Source organism: Uloborus diversus, chromosome 7, assembly GCF_026930045.1.
Source record: "Uloborus diversus isolate 005 chromosome 7, Udiv.v.3.1, whole genome shotgun sequence".
Classification (NCBI taxonomy): Eukaryota; Metazoa; Arthropoda; class Arachnida; order Araneae; family Uloboridae; genus Uloborus; species Uloborus diversus.
In genome coordinates, this window is record NC_072737.1 from 138,881,688 (window position 1) to 138,901,473 (window position 19,786).

General features: G+C 32.0%; 1 protein-coding gene across 1 annotated transcript in view; it reads left to right on the forward strand.

Moving 5' to 3' along the window:
- The window catches only part of LOC129226909 (uncharacterized), a 111,982-nt gene that overhangs the window by 36,525 nt on the left and 55,671 nt on the right, over positions 1–19,786 (forward strand). Inside the window, 6 exon segments of the mRNA XM_054861538.1 lie at positions 1,959–2,113; positions 7,523–7,663; positions 11,567–11,638; positions 16,133–16,243; positions 17,940–18,023; positions 18,235–18,453. Of these exon segments, the coding sequence (XP_054717513.1) occupies positions 1,959–2,113; positions 7,523–7,663; positions 11,567–11,638; positions 16,133–16,243; positions 17,940–18,023; positions 18,235–18,453 (782 nt within the window).

The following is a 19,786-nucleotide window of genomic DNA, read 5'->3' on the forward strand; positions in this document are numbered from 1 at the left end:
CTATAAGTTACTTATGAATCATGGATTGCCTACATTCGCAATTTTAAGAATTCAGTTTTGAAAAAAATTTGAGAGTAGACTCCAGAATCTTTTTAGCCCCTAACCTTACCAAAAAAAAGTCTAGAGTGCGTTTTAAGTCTACAAATTCGAAAAAATTCCTGGGATGGGTCTTTAACTCCCTCCTCCCCTTTACATCACCGAAGATCGTCTAAAACAGCATTTTTAGAACTGCATTTTCAAACAATTTCCGGCAGAATGCTCAAAATTTCTTCTCCCCTACCACTGCTAAAGATAATTGAATGCATTTTTAAGACTGCAAATTAGAAAAATTTCCTGGTTTATGCTCTCGAATCTCTTCGCGTAACATCACAAAACTATCATATTAAAAACTCTATTTTTAGCACTACAATTGCAGTTTAATTCCAACGGAGAACCCCCGAGCCTCTCTCTCCTTAACATAATTGGAGATAATATCTGTGTTTTTAGCTTCAATTTTGAGAAACAGGTGGGGTTAGGGGGACGTCCTCCGATCCCTTCATATTATGAAAGAAAATGCATTTCTAAAATTACAAAGGAAAATTTTCTGGGATGGACTGTCAAATCTCTACTCCCTTCAACATCATCAGAGATTGTCTAAAACTGCATTCTTAGAGCTACAATATTAAAAAATAGACAGGGGAGAGCCACCGAACCTCTCTACCCCTAACATTACCAAAGATCGTCTGAAATGAGTTAAGACTACAAATTCGGAAATTTTCCGGGGGAGAAGCCCCGGGACCCCCTGTTTTTCCTAGTTAATATTGCACTTATTATGATGTTTCATATTGTCAATCTTCAGATCTATTAACACCATCCTCTTAAACCAAAAGCTGAAAACTATTCTTTCTATGTATTTAAGATATGCTCACTTGAAATAAGTAAGGAATCGCCAGTTCCATACACCTCCTATTTTTTTGATCTTGCGACGGATTTCTCTCTCTCTATATGTATATACAGTTGAGCCCACTTGTTGGAATATCCGATAAAAGAATATCCTGCTTAATATAATAAAATTTCAGTGTACTACACCGTTGATGTGTGCGATTTTTATACCGGATAATGGAATATCTCTCTTATTTGAATAATTTTTCGTGGCAAATTGCCTATTCCATTAAGCAAGCTCTGCTGCATATATAAACTATATAGTCGCCTCAGAGCAACAATAACATATCTAATTCTAGGAATAACACTAGATATCCTGCCGTTGCTTTGAGGCAACTGACGATTATACACACTTTTTTTTAAGAAAAGAAGAAAATTATTGGGAAGGTTATAGTCTTAGTTGTGTTAAATTTGTGTTGCCTAGTGTATGTTCCTAAAAAAATACCCGGGAGCCAGCTCCAATTATCCTTTTTTAATACTCGAAAAAGAGGTAAACGTTATCAAGGCAGGGGGCAGATACAGAAGGTCATTACCCCTCCCAAACCATAGACAGTATTTTACCAGTCAGTAATATAGCCCTATGTCCCCCCCCCCCCCAAATAAGTAGCTTTATGGGCAACACCGCTAGCACCCCCTTTTTTGGTGAACCAGCTATATAAAGAGAGGGGACGCCGTAGTCAGTCTTGCATGCGGACGCTCAGATGCCTAGCGGCGGGACTGGGGTCAACTGCCCCCTCACTTCAAAAAGTTACTACCACTTTTCTGAAAAATGATTTTTTACAGGGTGGAATGATTTTTTCTGCCAAAAAGAGTCAAGTCTGTCCCAAAGTGAGTGTTTAATCAAACCAAGCTCAATTTTGAAATGGGGGCAATGGCAACTTCTATTCTAAATTGTTTTTCCTAAAATGTCCATTTTTAGTTTTTCTAAAACTGTACTTACTTTTTGATAAGTTTTGCCCACTTTTTTTCCAAATTTTTCTCTATTTTAACAAAAAATGGAGTTGATACTAACATGATGTTTTCCATGTTTGTTGTAGGTTAAACATCTATTGTTCTGACTGTCATAAGTTTGGTGTAAATCAGGATAATGCAGTTAGATTCAAAGCATCTTGCAGTAACTGTGAGGAATCCACTACAAAATACAGCTGGAAAATCTGGGTGATAGAAGACTCTGCATATCGATTGCATTTTAGTAAGTAGTAATTTAAATATTTTAATAATGTTAAAAGTTAACAATGTAATACTGTCAGCCCTGCTTAATCAGGTAACGGATAAACAATTACCCTGCTTATACAAATAAAACCTCTTGGAACCGAATATTTCCCCATTGAGGTAGTGTTAAAAATCCCAACTTATATATAATCAAAAAATTTCTCCGAGTAATCAAATAATATTTATCAGATTTTGCAATATTTTCCTGAGAAGCTTTTCAATAAAAATTAATCAAGTATGAACAACTATTGATGAAAAAATATTAAATTATATTTTTTGCACCTAGCTGATGAGGTTGTAAGTTACGTTTTTATAATTTTTCTTTCACACTTATAATATATGAATTATTATATTATTTTGTCATTCACTTAGCTTGTTTCAATACAGCCAACTCCCGCTACAATGCGATTTGACTTAAGCAAAATAGCTGTAATGCGGGTTTCCCACGAGCAACGAATTTTATAGCTAAAGCGAATTTCTCACTGGAAACATGAAAATATTTGGATAGGAATCATGATGTTTAGTGTCAACTTTGTTATTGACTGCAAAATATTGACTTCGCGAGTAGTGATGTGGATCGGGTAAATACCCAACGGGTAGGTAAATATTTTTTGGGTATTTACCCGGGTATTTACCCAAGGCCTGGGTAAATGCCGAAAAACTGGGTATATTACAAAAAAATGCAAAAAATGAATGGGATTTTATTTAAAAAATCTAAATATGAAATAATTGGTAAAACTGATACATACATATGTATTACACATTTATAATATTTTTTATTGAAAGACTTCATGACATTATGAAAGATCCAAAATGAAAAAAAAAAGGAAGCATGAGGGATGTTTGGAAGAATAAACTGAGAAGTTATTAAGACTATGATGTTATTTACTTATTTTATTGCTATTTAAGTGATAACGTGGCAAATACAGAAACAGTTTTCAAATTAATAAGCAAAAAAAAAATCAAAATATTGTTTTCTGTTGCCTTGCTCATTTGTATTTGCTCCCCGGTACTTCATGATGAAAATTTATTCAAACTATTTTTAATACACGCAATTAGTGATGTAAGGTGGGAAGATAAATATTTTTTTGGGTATTTATCCAAAGGCAGGGTAAATCCCCTAGTAACTGCGCATTTCGAAAAAAAAAAAAAAATTAGGCGGTATTAAAAGGTGATGATTTTCTTTTTGAAACAAACTTTTTAAAACATTTGAGACAGTATCAAAATTCTTTCCTGCTGCAAGTGCAGCTATCTTTTAACTTTTCTTTCCCATTAGCAGTTCTTTATCATTTTGAAACGAACCTCAGCAGTTTCTTTCCTTTAGAATTAATTTAAAAAAATTTTAAGCATCTTCAAACACATTTTACTGATAAAGGATTGATCAAGTATTTTTATGCTAACATTTATGTTGTACTGCATTTATTTTTAGTATTAAATAGTTTTGTTCTTTAAATTAAAACATTGTAAAACAGCTGTAAAGTCTCTATTTTTTCTCACACTCTATACATATGCTTGAAATACAATAAAAAGAGAAAGTTAAAATATCAAAATGAAATAAGCGAACTAAGGACTGATCACGTTATCGGGGTAGACCAGTCACTTAGTTCGAGATCCATTCTTCAGAACATCTTTGGTTTGATTCTTTCTATTTTTGAATTTTAAACGTTTCTGTATATTATGTGTGTGGGTGCGTGTACACATGTGAGATGCAGAATAACGGCTGAACACTTGAACTAGGTTTGGAGGAAATTTCTGCAAAAGATGTAGGTATAAATTAGTGGTAATAATAAATTGAGCGACATTTCGTTACATTTTGATGTCATGCAGAAACATATTACTGGGTTATAAAAGATTAGGACCTTAAAAAATTGATGTTTGCTTTTTTTGTAACCAGTTAAGATTTTTACTTTTTGTAGAATGGCGTTTTATATCTGAAATTTGACTATCAACATTGATTAGGCATATCCAACACATTTAATGTGAATATCGTATTAGATTGCTAAGTTGTTTCACACAGTAATTCTTTAAATATGTGATCAAAATACAATTTTTGGACAAAAATTTATTGTTTTGCATATGGTTGGTTATATACATACTTAGTGGAATACATAAAGAAAAGTATTCCAGTTGAATATAAATTTTTGAAATAAATACCCGGGTAAATACCCATTGTGGGTATTTACCCGGGTATATACCCTGGGTATTTACCCCTAAAAATAAATACCCGGGTATTTTACATCACTATTCGTGAGTGTATTGTCATCCTTTTAGCATCACTGACTTGTCCAAGTTCCCACATACCGCACTAGTTCAAGCTTTGCTTTGCGTGTATTACAACCACTCCTCATTTTTCATTTACTTATTCTAAACATGAAAGGTGATGAAACATTGGCTCCTAGGCGTGCTGTTTCATCTAAAGTTTGTGAAGATAGAAACAAAAAGTAAAAGCTTGCGACAATTTAGGAAAAGCTCAATATTTTTGATACGCTTGAACAACTAGAAAGTGGATCGAAGGTAGCACGACAATTGAGTATTTTAGTGAATCTTTCATACGTACAATTAAAAGTCAAGGTAGTCCGAAAAAGTCCAGAACTGTACGTACCATACTGTTTTATTTTATGTCTCTCCCTCCCATTGGTCATTGATTTTGTGCATCTTAACAGTATTTTATCTTAAATAGTGCAGCTTTTTTTTTAATACGGTTAAATTTCAGCAGTTTATGTAAGTAACAGTAATCTATAGTTAAGAAATAGTCTAAAACAGTTTGAAAGGTGTTTAAAAATGTCTAAAATAATTGGGTATGTTAATAAAAATCATATACAGGTGTCCCTCGTATAACACGGTACTTGTACAACACAGTTTCGATATTACACGGTATGAAACTTGAATTTAATTCATCATGGGTTTGATACAAGACAAAGGTTACTTATGAAAAAGATGGAATTTTGTTTTTGTTTTATACATTCTGTTAATGTTTGATAATAACTCTTATAAGGTTTACTTTGTTTTATAAAGCTTGGTTTCGACATAACACGGTATGCATCCCTTGATTCACATTATTTCCTAGTCTCGTAGAACATGGTTTCGATACAACACGATACGTAGTGACATGATTTTTACTATGTACATGATTAATTAGTGTGAAAAATAAGTTTAAAAGTTATTTTTTAAAAAATCTTGTGCAATACAATTTCGATACTACACAGAACGAATTAACCCCCTTGTAGTTTATGAAGAGATATATCGTCCGTTTTAACATGTAATTCTGGGACTGTCCAACTGCAACGGGGTTAACCGTGTTATACCAGGCATGCCTGTACACACTCGTTTTCACATTGCAAAATTTCGACTTACGCGAGGAGTCTTGGAACGCATCCTTCGCGTAAGTCAGGATCCGACTGTATATTTTTACCAATAACATTGATTACTTCCATTATATAGTTATTGATTCAGTATTATTACATTTTAAGACAAATATTGTCAATTTGGTAAGGTAAAGAATATTTCCGACCTTAATTAAATACCCCTGTTTAATCAAATATTTCTTGGAGCCGACAGTAATACATTAAAAAAAGATATTATAATACCCAAAATAAAAAAATTCAACAAAGTATTTTTAGGAGTTTTAGATCACTCCTTTTAAAAACAAATTTCTTGTTTTTAGATAGTTCTGTTTTAATTTCTTGCCTATAATGTAAGGTTTTAAGTTTAGTTTAGCAATAAAATCTATTTCAGACCTGTGACACGCACATGATCTGGAAAAATTAAATGGTTTAATTAGTATTTGAAAGCAGCACAGAGTGAAACCTATCATTATTATACCTGCAGTAAAACATATCCTACAAACAATACTTTTAATTCAAATTATCTTTATGTAAAGTGAAAGTTTATATCATTAAAAGTGAAATAAGAATTGATTCCTTTTTACCGTTTGAAATTCACATTATTATTTCTATCTTAATTTCGTACTCAATGTTTAGTTGTAAACTTCCTTGTTTGCATCTCGAATCTTGTGTTAGTTTTGGACAATTCTGATTTTTTGGAGAGAGTTGACTATATGCAAATTATTTTGTGATCAAAAGATTTCATTTGCTAGATTAAAGTTTCACTTTTGTTTCTTACAGAGAAGTGATATTTTTCGATGTTTTCTCAATGGTTTTTAATGTGTTATGTATAGTGGTTTTTAAGAAGTTTTTGCATATTTATACAAAACTAAATTAGATCTTTTAATTTAATTTTTAAAAAATATTTAAAATAAAAAAACTCACCTTAAAAGCTGTTTTTGTTGAAATTGTAAGCAAATGTAAATTATTTAATGGAGAATTTGAAAAGTTATCAAGAAATAGTTTTATAACATTAAGACTTCTTTACTTTTGGTGTTAAATGGTTTAAGAGCTTTATACCGTTGTACTGCACCAGATAAAGTTTATTATATTTTATGACTTTTTTTTTGTTGATAAGGATAACCTTGGAAGAAGTCTACCTTCCTACATGACTGCTACAGTTTTAACTTGCATTTGCATATCAAACTGGGGAAAAAAATAAAATCAGGGAAACTTATCACGCAACTAAATGGAGGGTTAAGTACAGACTCACCATAACCGCCTCACCTACTTATTTTCAAAGTAGTGACTAATGGTAGGATTAACCAAATGCGTTACTGCTAACCAAGTATCTGTTTAGTCATATACATTAGAGATGATAATAAAAGTTATGAAATTTCTTGGCTTTCAAAAATAATGCAGCGTTCTTTATTCTCTCTGAACTTCAAATATATTATATGAAAGTAACTTTATATTTGTGTAAGCAATAACATCACATACTAACTCTATTATTTGATAGAATTTGTTGACAGAGGTTATTGTAATTTTAGCTAGCAAATGATCCTGTGATTTCATTTGCTTTATTTTATACTAGGGGTACCCGCACGGTTGTGCTCGTAGTTAAAAATTAAAAGGTCATTCGGTTCACCTGTATATTTACAAATAATGGATGACGAATTTCTCGTCAATTGGCCATGTTCATTCGCTCTCCCATTCCATGTCATGATAATTTTGTAATCTACTTGTCCATCTTATGATAATTTTGCTCCGGAAAGTGTTCTTAAAATTGAAATAGAAAAAGAACAAAATCGAATTTTCGAAAAATTGCTTTGAGGTGCACACCCCCATGCTACAAACTAACTTTGCCAAATTTCAGGAAAAACAGCCTAGGCGCTATGCATGTCACAAACATCCAGATGGAGAGACTTTGAGCTTTATTATTAGTAAAGATTGTTTTTTGTTTATTGCTTTTAATCTCTTTACATTAAGTTATTGAATGTGAATAGTTTATTGTAGTATGAAAATAATGTAAATGCATTTATTTGAGCAATATTTAACATTAATAGGCAACTATGAGTGTGTGCAAGCAGATGGATCTACTTTCTTTATAATGGCTCCGAATTCAACTTCTGATACTTCCCCAACAAATGTTTCTTTTGTTCAAAATGATGAAGAATCATTTACCTTAGACCACATTTCCAAAGACAGTAAGTTTTTATATAAATTACATGCCAATATTTGTTTTATTTTAAGATATGAATAAAATAGAAAATTTATAATTCTGACCAAATTCCAAAGTTATATCTTGTTGGTACAAACAGTTGTACTAATAGTAAGAAAACATTTCCATTATTATTACTATTACAGTCACTTGTATAACATTTTTTTTTCTGTAACTTGCTATGGCAATGCAGGGAACTATTGAAACTCTTTCTAAAAGTCTAACAATGCAGCTTTGCTTCTTCATAAATTGTGTGGTTGTGCAATTAAGTTTTACCAATGGCCAGGTCGGATTTACCTTTTGAACCATACCTTGCTAAAAAATAATAATAATAAACTTCAGCTCCACAAGGTTAGGATTAAAAAAAAAAAGTGCATGTGTTTTCCATTTTTCAGCAAATTTACGAAAAATTCAGTAACTAACATTAATATTTGTTAATAGTTTTCTGTTTTAAATACTTAATTTGAAAAACAGTTAGCAGAAGAGATTCAGATGATATTTTTTACAAAGTATTGCTGCAGAGAATTTTTAAAATTCAGAAATAGCTAACAGTGACTGGATTCATGCTCAGGTTTTACAATCTTGTTTGAGCTGTTGTAGTTTGCAAGTAGTTCTTGCTTTCCTTAGTTTGAAAAATCCATGTTCCCCAGAGCCAGAGGCGGCAAATAGGGGGGTCAAGAGGGGGCGGTCGCACCCCCAAATTTTTTGAGCAGAATGATAGAAAGTGGGTGAATTCAATTTATGTAAGTCGGAAATCAATGTTCATGAAAGGAAATCTCGCTGGTTCTCAGCAACTATTTGACAACTGACAGAGAACAATGGTTAATTTTAACGAAAGAAGACATTGCCTCATATAGGCTAAATATTTCACAAATGTGTGCCCAGTGTAACGATGGTATCTCCAAGGCTCGTGAAAAGTGGTGTGGCTGCATGGTTTTCACAAAAAAATTTCTTGATATTTTACATTCACTTTTACTCTCATTTTTAAGTGTATATTTATTTAATGAGTGTTCATCGCTTTCTTCTGCTCGAAACAGGTTTCAGCTGCTCAATACATTATGATGCTTTCATAGAAACTTCTTAAAAATGCATGTGATTATTGAATAAAAAAAAGACATATCAACCAAATACCTTTTATGGGGCTCTATAATTATGCAATCGCAGAGTGACACAAGATAATCTTCAAGCGTTAAAACGATAAAAACATTTCTCTATAATTTCAAAGCAGTGATTTGACGACTGGAAGAATTATTGCAAAACGATTCTTTCAATGGTGAAAAAGCTCATGCCCTTTAGGATGTATGACTTCGTTTGAATTTTTATCCACTTTGTTTGCATCGGGAAAAGGTTTTTGAAAAATGCTTTATACTCTATCAAAATCTATATCTTCAATCCGCTACTCGACTATTCAAACCACAATTCAATCTACAATTGATCTGTGCACCATACTACCACAGTTGAATCTACAATTGAAACTGAAAATAGATTTTTTATAGATGTATATTTCAATCAATCGTGAAGTTTTTCCAAAAAATTCTTCCTCCAAGTCAATTTTAAAGAGGCGCAAAAAAAAAAAAGTGACAAAAATTCACATGATGATGTGAAGTTAAACATTGGTTTTTGAATATTTTGTATGAAGTAATAGATTCAGTTTCAAATGAAATTAACACAAGATTTGATGATAATTATTTTTCTGTATGATTGGCTGGGATTATTATATGATTGGATTGGATTTCGAAAACGAAAAATAAAATGTTTCAACTGTGAGTAAAATTTTTAGCATGAGGCAAGAAAAATTACAAGCAATATACCGACAGAATGGTTTTCACATCCAGAGACTGCAGTTTCGCCCTTGTTATGGACATATCAGTCTGGAATAATGAATAACAGAGCTGGCGGCAGATGATATCTCATTGAAGCTGAGAGCGCCGACATGACTAGATTATTCAATCATGAAAAGTTTAAGCCCCTCACAGTTTTTGAAGTAGCCTGGGTGATTTTGAAGAGCAAGATATAAAAAGTGTTTTCATACATAACTTTGTAATACTTCAATTATTTTTTAACTACAGTGAAACCTGTGTAAGTTGACCACTTGCAGTGCACTAATTTAGTGGTCAACTTAAACAGTTGGTCAACTTACAGAGGTTGATTTATATGATAAGGCCTAATTCCGTGCCTGAAAAAAGCGGTCAACTTAGAGAGGTGGCCAACTTACAAGGGTGGTCAACTTCACAGGTTTTACTGTATTACAAACAGCTCAAATAGTAGAGAAAGATTTTTTTTAATGTCTCAGGAAGTTAGAGAAATATTTTCGAAGCGCAAAGGGGAAAAAAAACTTTTTCCATTTAGCTGAACTGGTAAAACAGCACGACATTGAGCACTAATACATAAGTAACATGATTCCCTGCTCTTCCGAATTCCAAAAATCAAGCATTATAACTTTTCCAAAAGGTATAAAAACTTTAGTAGTGAGATGTTTTGTATGATAACTTTTTAGTCAATGAATCAAAATTTTAATTGTTTCTAAACACTAATTTTATTCATATTAAACCGATTTTATGACAACTTCTTGTTAGCTAATGTGTGTATGGTTTCGCTTTGGGGTTATACATATTTAAGAAACTCGACCCCCCAAATGAAATGGTGAAATGCCGCCCCTGCCCAGAGCCCACTTATTAGAAGAGTCGTAACATTTTCAGAGCAATGCTCAAATTTGAAGTAAACGGTAGAATTTGAAGTTACAGTATATAAGGGGACTTTCAGATTTTGATTAACAGACTTAAAAGGCATGATATGCATAGTCTGGAACAAATAGTGGCAGATTTACCATGTCACAATTGTTGCAATTGTGAGAGCCCTCCCCCAACCATAGGAACCTCAGAAGGGAATATAAAAATGTGCATGATAAATATTTTACTTAGTTCATGACTACCTGGGGAAGCACCTCTACCGAATCAGCATTTATGCATATCTTTATTGCCCTCTTTCTGAAAAAGATAAAATATGTACAGGAACCATTTGTTGGAATGCTCTTCTCTGCATGGAGATTCTGAGATGAAACAATATTGGAGCGCTCAACATCTATACTGATGGGGCATTGACTTTTTCTTTTTTTTTTATAATTTATATTCTTGTTACTGTCACCTTGAAAGAGTTAGTCATCTTCCTTTCCATTAGAAATATAAAAAGAATAAATTTTAGTTGTGTGACTGATAAAGGGGCCCCCCAAGCATGTACTGGGGCGGACTGCCAAATCTGTAAATCCGCCACTGGGAACAAAGAATCGGAGGGGGCATAATTCAGTTGTTTAAATTTTTCACAAACAAAGGTGTTGATGGGCTAAATTTGTACATGGAGATCAGGACCAGAGAGCATTGTTTTAAGCTATTCAAATCTCTGGGTAATCTGGAAATCAGGAATAATTACTAGAGCTGATTCACGAAAAGGCTGCCATTTTATTCCGCATGTGACAGCTCATATATTTCATTAAAAAATTATGATTTAAAAAAGGTGAGGAAAGAGTTTTTTGTTTAAGAAATCGCACGTACCTTTGTTATTTCTTAAGCAACAAAATTTTCTTCGTTATATCCTTTTAAATTATTATTATTTAATTAAAAGTATGAGGTGTCACACGCGGGATCAAATGACTTTTTCGTGGAATGACCACTACTTCATTGGGGCTGTAGGCATTTAGAACAGCTTACCATTGATCTTCACTAGAGGTTGTTAAATTGACTAGGACCAGTTTAGCTGGGCCCAGAGCCCATTGCTGGTCATCACTTTTGTGTTTGTATTGATGGTTTTAAAATTATCATTTTTTATTTCCTTCAGGTCATGAAACCATATCAATATCATCATGATAATTTGAAATCACATTGTTTTCTTTTAGGGAATGCAAGTGAAGAATTTCCTCCATTTCCTAGCTTGCCAGAATTCCCTGAAGATCCTAAAATGTTCCAAGGTAATGCAGGCTGATGGTTTGCTAATATATGTAAATTATGTTGTATAGTAATTCCTTTATGTATCTAAGTTTTAATTATGGGCAAATAAATAAAGCATAAAATGTTGATATCTGTGAGTGAAAGTTTTGATTCTACTCAAATAATAATTTATTTATCTAAAAACATTTTACTCTGTACTAGAAACGGGAAAATAAATTCTTTATTTGAAGTCTGTTCACACTAGTTGGCATTTTCTTCTCCTTTGACCAATAGGTTTTTTTTTTTTTTTTCCTTTTGCTAGAAAGTTTTGATATATAACTTTTCAAACAGCCTTTATTTCCCAGGAATTTCTTTTTTTTTTTTTCATGGCAAGTAAGAAAGATTTATGCTGAAACTTTTGGCAACATTTTAAATAGATGTTCTTGTGGCTGAGTTAAGAGTTTTATTTTTTGACAAAAAGAACAAGAAACTAAAGCAGCCACTAAGATTTTTGAAGAAACTGATTAAGCAATCAAAAATTGCAATTGTGCTTGTAGTTTGTTTTATATGCATGCATTTTTATATTAAATAGTATATATGTTTTTTTTTAGTTCTCTTAGCCAAAGTTTTATAAAATATATTCCCCCTCCCCCCCCCCCCCCCCCCTTCTAGTAAGGTAGATTTAAAATTCTAGGACTTGACATTCACTTGGTTTTTGGGGAAGTAACTGTCGGGAATTATGGATTACTGTATTCTGGTTAGGGATTTAAGTTTTTGCAATGCTTTGTCATTCATTTCTTTTATTCAAAACTGTATATTGAAGAGTGTTATGATATTGTATCATTAATTTTCAAGCGGGGACATATCTTGCTTCTGAATTTAGAGGGGGTCATTATTGAAACATGAGCACACAGATCTAAAAGGGGAATCATAAATGTAAAATTCAACTACAAATAGGGTATCTAGACCTACTTCATTTGAGCCTCTCAAAATCTAGTCTTAGTTTATTTGTAATATCATTAAAGGGGTTAAGTTAACACCCTCCTTTTGGATCTGCGCTTGATTTAAATGAAGAGCTATTAACTATCTTTAACTCTAACTTTTCAGCAGCTTTTGAGCTGTATTAAAGTCGTTCTTAGTTATTATAAAGTAAATACCATATTTTTTATTTGCATATAATTTTGTTATACTTGAATTCTTAATGAAATCTTAAACTTTTTTTGACTAATATTTTTCTTCACTTTAGAGATTAAAGAATCGTCTGTGCAGGAGAGACAATTGCGTTTGAAAAGAAATTCACGAACATTTCAAGGTGCCAATGCTATGGATTTCTTGCCATTTCCTGATACACTTCTTGAAGGCAGAGCACACTATGATGACAACCTAACATGGAATAGTAATAAAAAATTTTATTTTTATGTGATTATTTCAAAAACTAAAAATACTTTTTCTTGTGATTGAAATAAACTACAATGAACTCCCTCTATCTGAATGCTCTTTAATGTGAACACCCCGATATTCTGAACACATTTTGATGGTCCCTGCGGAACTCCATTAACTTAACATAGGCTGACCTCCCTGTACTCTGAACACCCTATAATATGAACACCTCAGTATTATGAACACTATTTTCAATCCCCTTCAATTATTACCTTTCTATATACTGAACATGTTCACAATCGGTACTCAGGAATTCCTATGAATCTAATTGGAAAGTCTAAACTACATTCACGATTTTATCACTGATTGAATGGCACTAAAATGAAAATAGATAGAGGAAGAAGAAAAATTATTTTCCTGGATATTACTGCATCACATGAAATCATTCAGCTGAGTAATATGCGCCAGAAGTTTCTGCCACTGAACTATATTTCAAGAATCCAACTATTGTATCAAGTTGTTTTCAAGACCTTTAAAGTATGATTACCTTTAAGCAAAATGTGGCTGAGAATTGCCCAGAAACATTTTCCCTTGGTTGATAGCACATACCTTGCGTGAGGATGCACAATGCAAAAACATATAAAAAATAACTTTTTTTTAGGTATTCTACCGATATCTGTATTGTAAATTTTATTGTTGAATGTTACATTAAACTTTTAAAACTAAAAATGAAGCAAACAAATGCAAGAGTTTAGATCCTACCGAGTTGAATTAGACATTGCACTAGCCATCAATCCAAAATTCAAGACCTCTACCTCAGTTACTGGTATAGTTCACCTAGTAAAGTACTGAACATAATCCACTAATGCAATAGAAAATAGGTACATGCATTGTCCAGTCTCCCTCTATAATGAACACCCAAATAATCTGAACACTTCTGTTTGTTCCCATGATTGCTCAGAATAGAGAAAGTCCACTGTATGTTATCCGGATTGGTAGCAACCCAATAATATTCAATTTGCAACTTGGTTCAAATTTGATGTGGATCAGATATTCTCCCAGAACAGCTCCCCTCCCCTTTCTCCGTCTCTGTTTTCTCAACATGATACTTGGGGTCATCTTACTAGTTGGTAAAATATATGATCAAAAGCACTGTGATAAAATCCTGAAACCAGCACATTTATATGTAATAAGAAAAGTTGGTTATACTGGTATATTCATGTTTTTTTTTTTAATTTCTTTTTTTCCTCATTTAATTTTTATTTTTTACTAGTGGTATCCGCACGGCTTTACCCGCAATAGAAAAATCAAAAGATCTCTTGGTTTGCCCGTATATTTACAAATGTATGGTGAATTTTCTCGCCAATTGACTTGTACCCATGTTACGGTTCCACGTTATGATAATTTCGTATCTCCAATTGGCTTGTGCCCATGTTACGGTTCCACTTTATGATAATTTCGTAATTTACTCGTTCATCTTATGACAGTTTTGTTCTTAAAATTGGAATAGAAAAAGAACCACATCAAATTTTGGAAAAATTGCTTTGTGGTGCATACCCCTATGCTACAAACTAACCTTGTGCCAAATTTCATGAAAATCGGCCAAACGGTCGAGCGCTATGCGCGCGTCACAGAGATCCAGATATCCTTCGGATATCCAGACATCCAGATATCCTTTGGATATCCAGACATCCAGGCAGAGAGACTTTCAGCTTTATTATTAGTAAAGATAAAGATTGTAGATATGAGCATTAACTTTTCTACATCCGTTTGGGTTTGCTTAGAAATATTTGTATTTCTCAGGGGCGTTCACCTAGGGGAGAGGGGGGGGGGTGATGGCGCAGACTGCACCTTTGAAATTTTTAGGGGGGGAGGGTGTTTTGAGGGGAATTTTTGTGGCGGAGGGTCTTTTTGATATTGAGGGGGTGCGCCCTTGCCCTTAAGAGGGAGAGCACCCCTGTATTTTTCATCCTTTTGTTTTTCTTATTTCCTTGAAATGTTTTGAACTTTCAGTTCTTACTTATTAATTAGGGCTACTTTTCAGTTAATTGCTTTACTTTTTTTCTGATGTTAATTTCTGATTATATTAAATAAATTTGAATGACAATATTATCTTGAACCTGCACACTTTACTACACAGTGAAACACAACATTTGTTACTGCTGTTGAAAAACAAATGTTTGTTTTATTCATGTTGCCTACCAACTGATGAATAGTTTGAAGCATGCTGATTTGCTGACTCCCTCGGGCAAAGGGTCAGAATATTAACAAGATTTTATCTTTTTTTTTCAATGTTTTTGTGCTAGGTGTTGAGTTCTGCGTTTGTAAAATTTTAAATCTTTAATTGAAAGCTTTGTCAACTGATTTTAAAGTTCTCTACTACATCAGATAGTCTTTGATGGATCAAATTATAGTTGAAATATCTTTCCTTTGAAAGTCTTTAATGCATAACTCATTCAGAGTTAGCAGATTTCCTTAGTCTTCAATAAATCAAATTATAATCTAACTATCACCGGTTTCTAAGCCTTTGTGTTAAATACCTGGTGCTACAATCGCTTCAATGAGCCGGTTTAATGCCTTCAGCAAATTCTGCTAGTTTGTGCGCCAGTGAAGCACCAGCTTTAAATATGCCAAATTACATAATCAAGGTACCTCAACTTTTAATACCTTCATAGGTTATAATTTGCGTTATAATATTTCTGATAACATATGAACTGCTTGTGAACTAATCATCAAAGTGAAGAAAAAAGTAGCTATATTTATAGGTGTATATACTTTTTAAATATTTTTCTTTAATTTATCCATTATGAATTATATTTTTTACTGAAATATTTATTTAAATGGTAAGTTTAAATTCACTAATATTACTAAACTTTTTATATTTTTTAGCTCAACATAATTTTTTATATAAGTTCTAAGCTTTGAAACATTTTAATTAGGCTCTACTTGGGAATCTTTTGTTAATTTTAGGTTTAAATATTTGCTACAATTATATAATTAAATTGATGTCGTTGTTTTTTATTTTAACGATTTTCTGTTTGGAATTTTTCAATTTTATCAGTCTTGGATTTGTGTAATGTATCTTTTCCCATTTATGTTTGTTTCTAGTTAAATATGTTAAAATAAATTTATATTCAGTGAAATTTTTTAATTAGTTGATCCTGAGTTTTTGCCAAACCCTGTTCCTGATTTGTTAAACCCAGATTATCTCATAACTGAAGAGGGTTTACCTGGTGAAGGTGGAAGTGCAGCTGCTCGCCATCAAAGTAATTAATCTTTACATATATTTTCAGTAATTCCTTAAAAATAGCCATAACTTTCGCATTTTTAGTTTTTCAGACCTCTAATGGATTACTACCTCCAGATATTTTTCCCTAAATATCATTTGATTTGTTAATATTTTTTAAATGTTAGGGACTCTTTTATTGAAAATCTGTTTCAATTATTGTATTTTAACTTGAAAATTTTGTATCATTAGATTTTTTTTTTCTTTTTCAAGCCTCTTTATATAATTTTAATTTTTTCATGCGTTATAAGATTCAATATTGTACAGCATGGCATCATTTGCCTCAGACAAGGAAAAATTGTTTGTAAATCATTTTTAGAATGACTTAAACTCCACTATTTATTTTAAAAGACAACTCTGAAATCAGCCTGTACGAAACTAGTTATTATTAAATCTATATAAAATATTTCATGAATATATAACAGATAATTTAATGATTTTCTACATTTAAAGTTCTCTCAAAATTTATTTTTGTTAACCATAAGAACGGAGTCATTAAGATTATTTATTTACTCCACTGATATTGTATGGTTTTAGAAATTAAAATGTACATATGTTCATAAATCTTGGACTGGAGTGCAATCTTTCACAAAATAAGTTGTGTCTGTTAGTAATGTAGTATGATTTTTGTTCTCAAGGTGGTTGTTATAAATATTAATTTGTTTTGTTTCACTATTATTTTGAATTTTCCATGTTTTTCCAAAACCTTCGTTTATTCAGGTTCATGTACTGCATAGTTCTTAGTGTATAGTCTGAACTTGTTCATTAAAAATGTTTTTTACATTTGACTTGATATAAATTATTTTGTGATAAAATAATCTAAATGAACCTTGTAACAGAAAATGCTTTTTTTATGCTTCCATTTCCATGGGAAAAAAGTTTCTGATAGCTTCAAGGTATGATGCATATTAGATATATTTTTTAAACTATACTTTTAAATTTAATTTTTTTACAAAATATTAATATAGAATATGGTAATTTGCATTTGGTAGATGCACTGTGTTCTTGTTTTTATTCTTTGATTATTTTCATTCACTGTATTTATTATTCCTATGAACTAATACATATATAGAGCGTTAGATAGATATGCATATACAGACATAGAAGACCGTTATAACGCACACCTTAGGAAGAGCTTTTGCATTATACTGGTTTTTGCATTATATAGATCAATTCTCAAATATTGAAACTGATGTTCAGAATATATCTCTATATTTGTACTTTAAAATGGGTTTTAACTGCAATGAGTATTAAAGCGCTAACTATATAAAATAATATATGTATTGTCATTCACAAATAAATGTGTTTCACTATCAAAAGAAAGTGTATTATACTGCACTTCTACTAACTTCTTGGTTTGCATAACAGTTGCATTTGTGAGAACAATCTGATGCTTTTTTACTATTAATACTAATCATTTAAAAACTTTGAACGATGATTGGAAGATGAAAAACTGTTTCAAAATTTAACTTACTAAACAAATTTTATCTTTACAAGGCGAAACATAGGGCTTTTTTGAACTGCCAAACTTATTGTTTACTTCTAAAAAGTTGTGCAGTTTATCGAAAATTGCACTATATAGGTTGGCGTTATAAAGGTATTCTACTGTATTTCATATAGATGCATTCTTTCATACTCTTTAATGAATAAATTTAATTGTATTAATTACTCTTTAGGTAGTCATCGCTTTGGTCTTGATGAAAATACAATATTTGAAGGTGCTGGAATGCCTCGTACAAAATCGTCAGATGATTATAATGGTAAATACGAAAAAAAGTTTCCTCCTTAAAAGTTTTGTTCAATATGATCAAAATTACTGCATTATGAACTATCCCATTAGATTGTTTGTGGAGTGACTTTATAACTGACAGTGGTTGTTTATATTGTGACTGTGTTAATTGCTTTTCCTGAAGCATCATATTTGACTGAAATATACATATTAAAATGCCAAAATTTCATTTTCTGTTTCAGCCCTAGAAAATGATCTGTTTTCCTTTGGAGATCCAGTGCGAGACAACACTGTGGATCTGAAGTTACCTCCGCCTCACCTTGTTAATAGGCCTAAAACTTTGTTGTCTCTGAATATGGCAGATACTACTACTGGTTTTAACTCTGATACTTTAATTCTGAAACCTGGTATTTTAAAAGTTGGCCATTCATACTTGGCTCAAGTTAATGCTATCAATAAAGGTTACTTACTTTTTTTATTAACTTTGAATTTAAATTAAGATTTAAGTTTTGTTCGCATAGAGCTGCTGGTTGACCGCAGTTGGTTGATTGATGACGTCAGGTGTTGATCTGATGACGTCAAGATTAGTGTCCATACGATGTTTTTATTTGTTTTCATCAACCAGTAGCTCTATTAGGACACCTTGGTTAGGCACTGGTTAACCAAGGGTATACCAGTGCATTCAAAATGTACCAAAATTGCTGAAAAAAATGAACTAATGTTTAAAATTTTCCACAAAACTGTAAAATTGATATTTTCAAATGTATTTGCATTTTTATGTTCCAATTATTTATTTATTTATTTTGTTTGGAGAAAAATGAGATTTAAGGGTGCTCTTCACTGAGAGTCTGAAAGATTCGGATCTAATGTTAACCTACGAGGAAAGTTGGAGCTTGTTTTACAAATTCCTGTGAAGTTTTCGAATCAATTTTTTTTTTCTGAGTATTTTTCAAGACCATGTCTGCGTATTTTAGTTTTTACTTTTTTGATGTGTCCATTCTCCGATTTTTTAAAATTCGAGAAAAAATGAATTTCTTTGAAAACGAGGTACTGTTGGACATTTCGCTCTGTAAAACATCTAGAACTCGTGCTATCGAAATTTTAAGAACGCCATAACACGCAAAATATTTCCAGCTCTCTTTTGAGATCTTATTTGAAATAATGCGACCATTTTTTAAACAAATATCGGGTTCTAACTATTGAAAAAAATTTCAAAATACGTTCACTTTTTGCATTCGCTCTGCCCCTCATAGTAAACGCCCCTTTTTTGAGGGGAGAGAGCTAATGGGGTGTAAGATTTATCACCCTCTCATTAGTTCCCCTCAATGACCTTCGCTGGAAGTTCTCCTCTTTTTTCCTAAGGCTTTCTTGAAGAATCAAGTGATTTTGAAAGTGATTTCATGTAGATGCGTGCTATTAGCTGTTAAATTAGCAACATCTGTTTTTTTTTTTTTTTTCAAATTTGCGGTTTGAAAAGAAATAGATTGGAAAGGGATATTTCTGAGTCAAATTGTTTATTAACAATATAATGAACATTGTTACAATGCTGTCAAATGCGAAAAGTTGACATTTTTCCCTTCCAGTAGAAAAATATTTTTATATATGGATTAAATCGTATTCCAGATTCCAGATACTAGGTATTTTGCATCGTTTTACATGTGTTTTATATTACTACAAATGTACACACATCAAGTGCTTTCCGCAGCTCAACAAACGTTTTTGAAAATTATTTGTGTCTTTAAGAGCCAGACTCATCAAATTTCTTTAGAAGGTAGATACACATTGAACATGTAA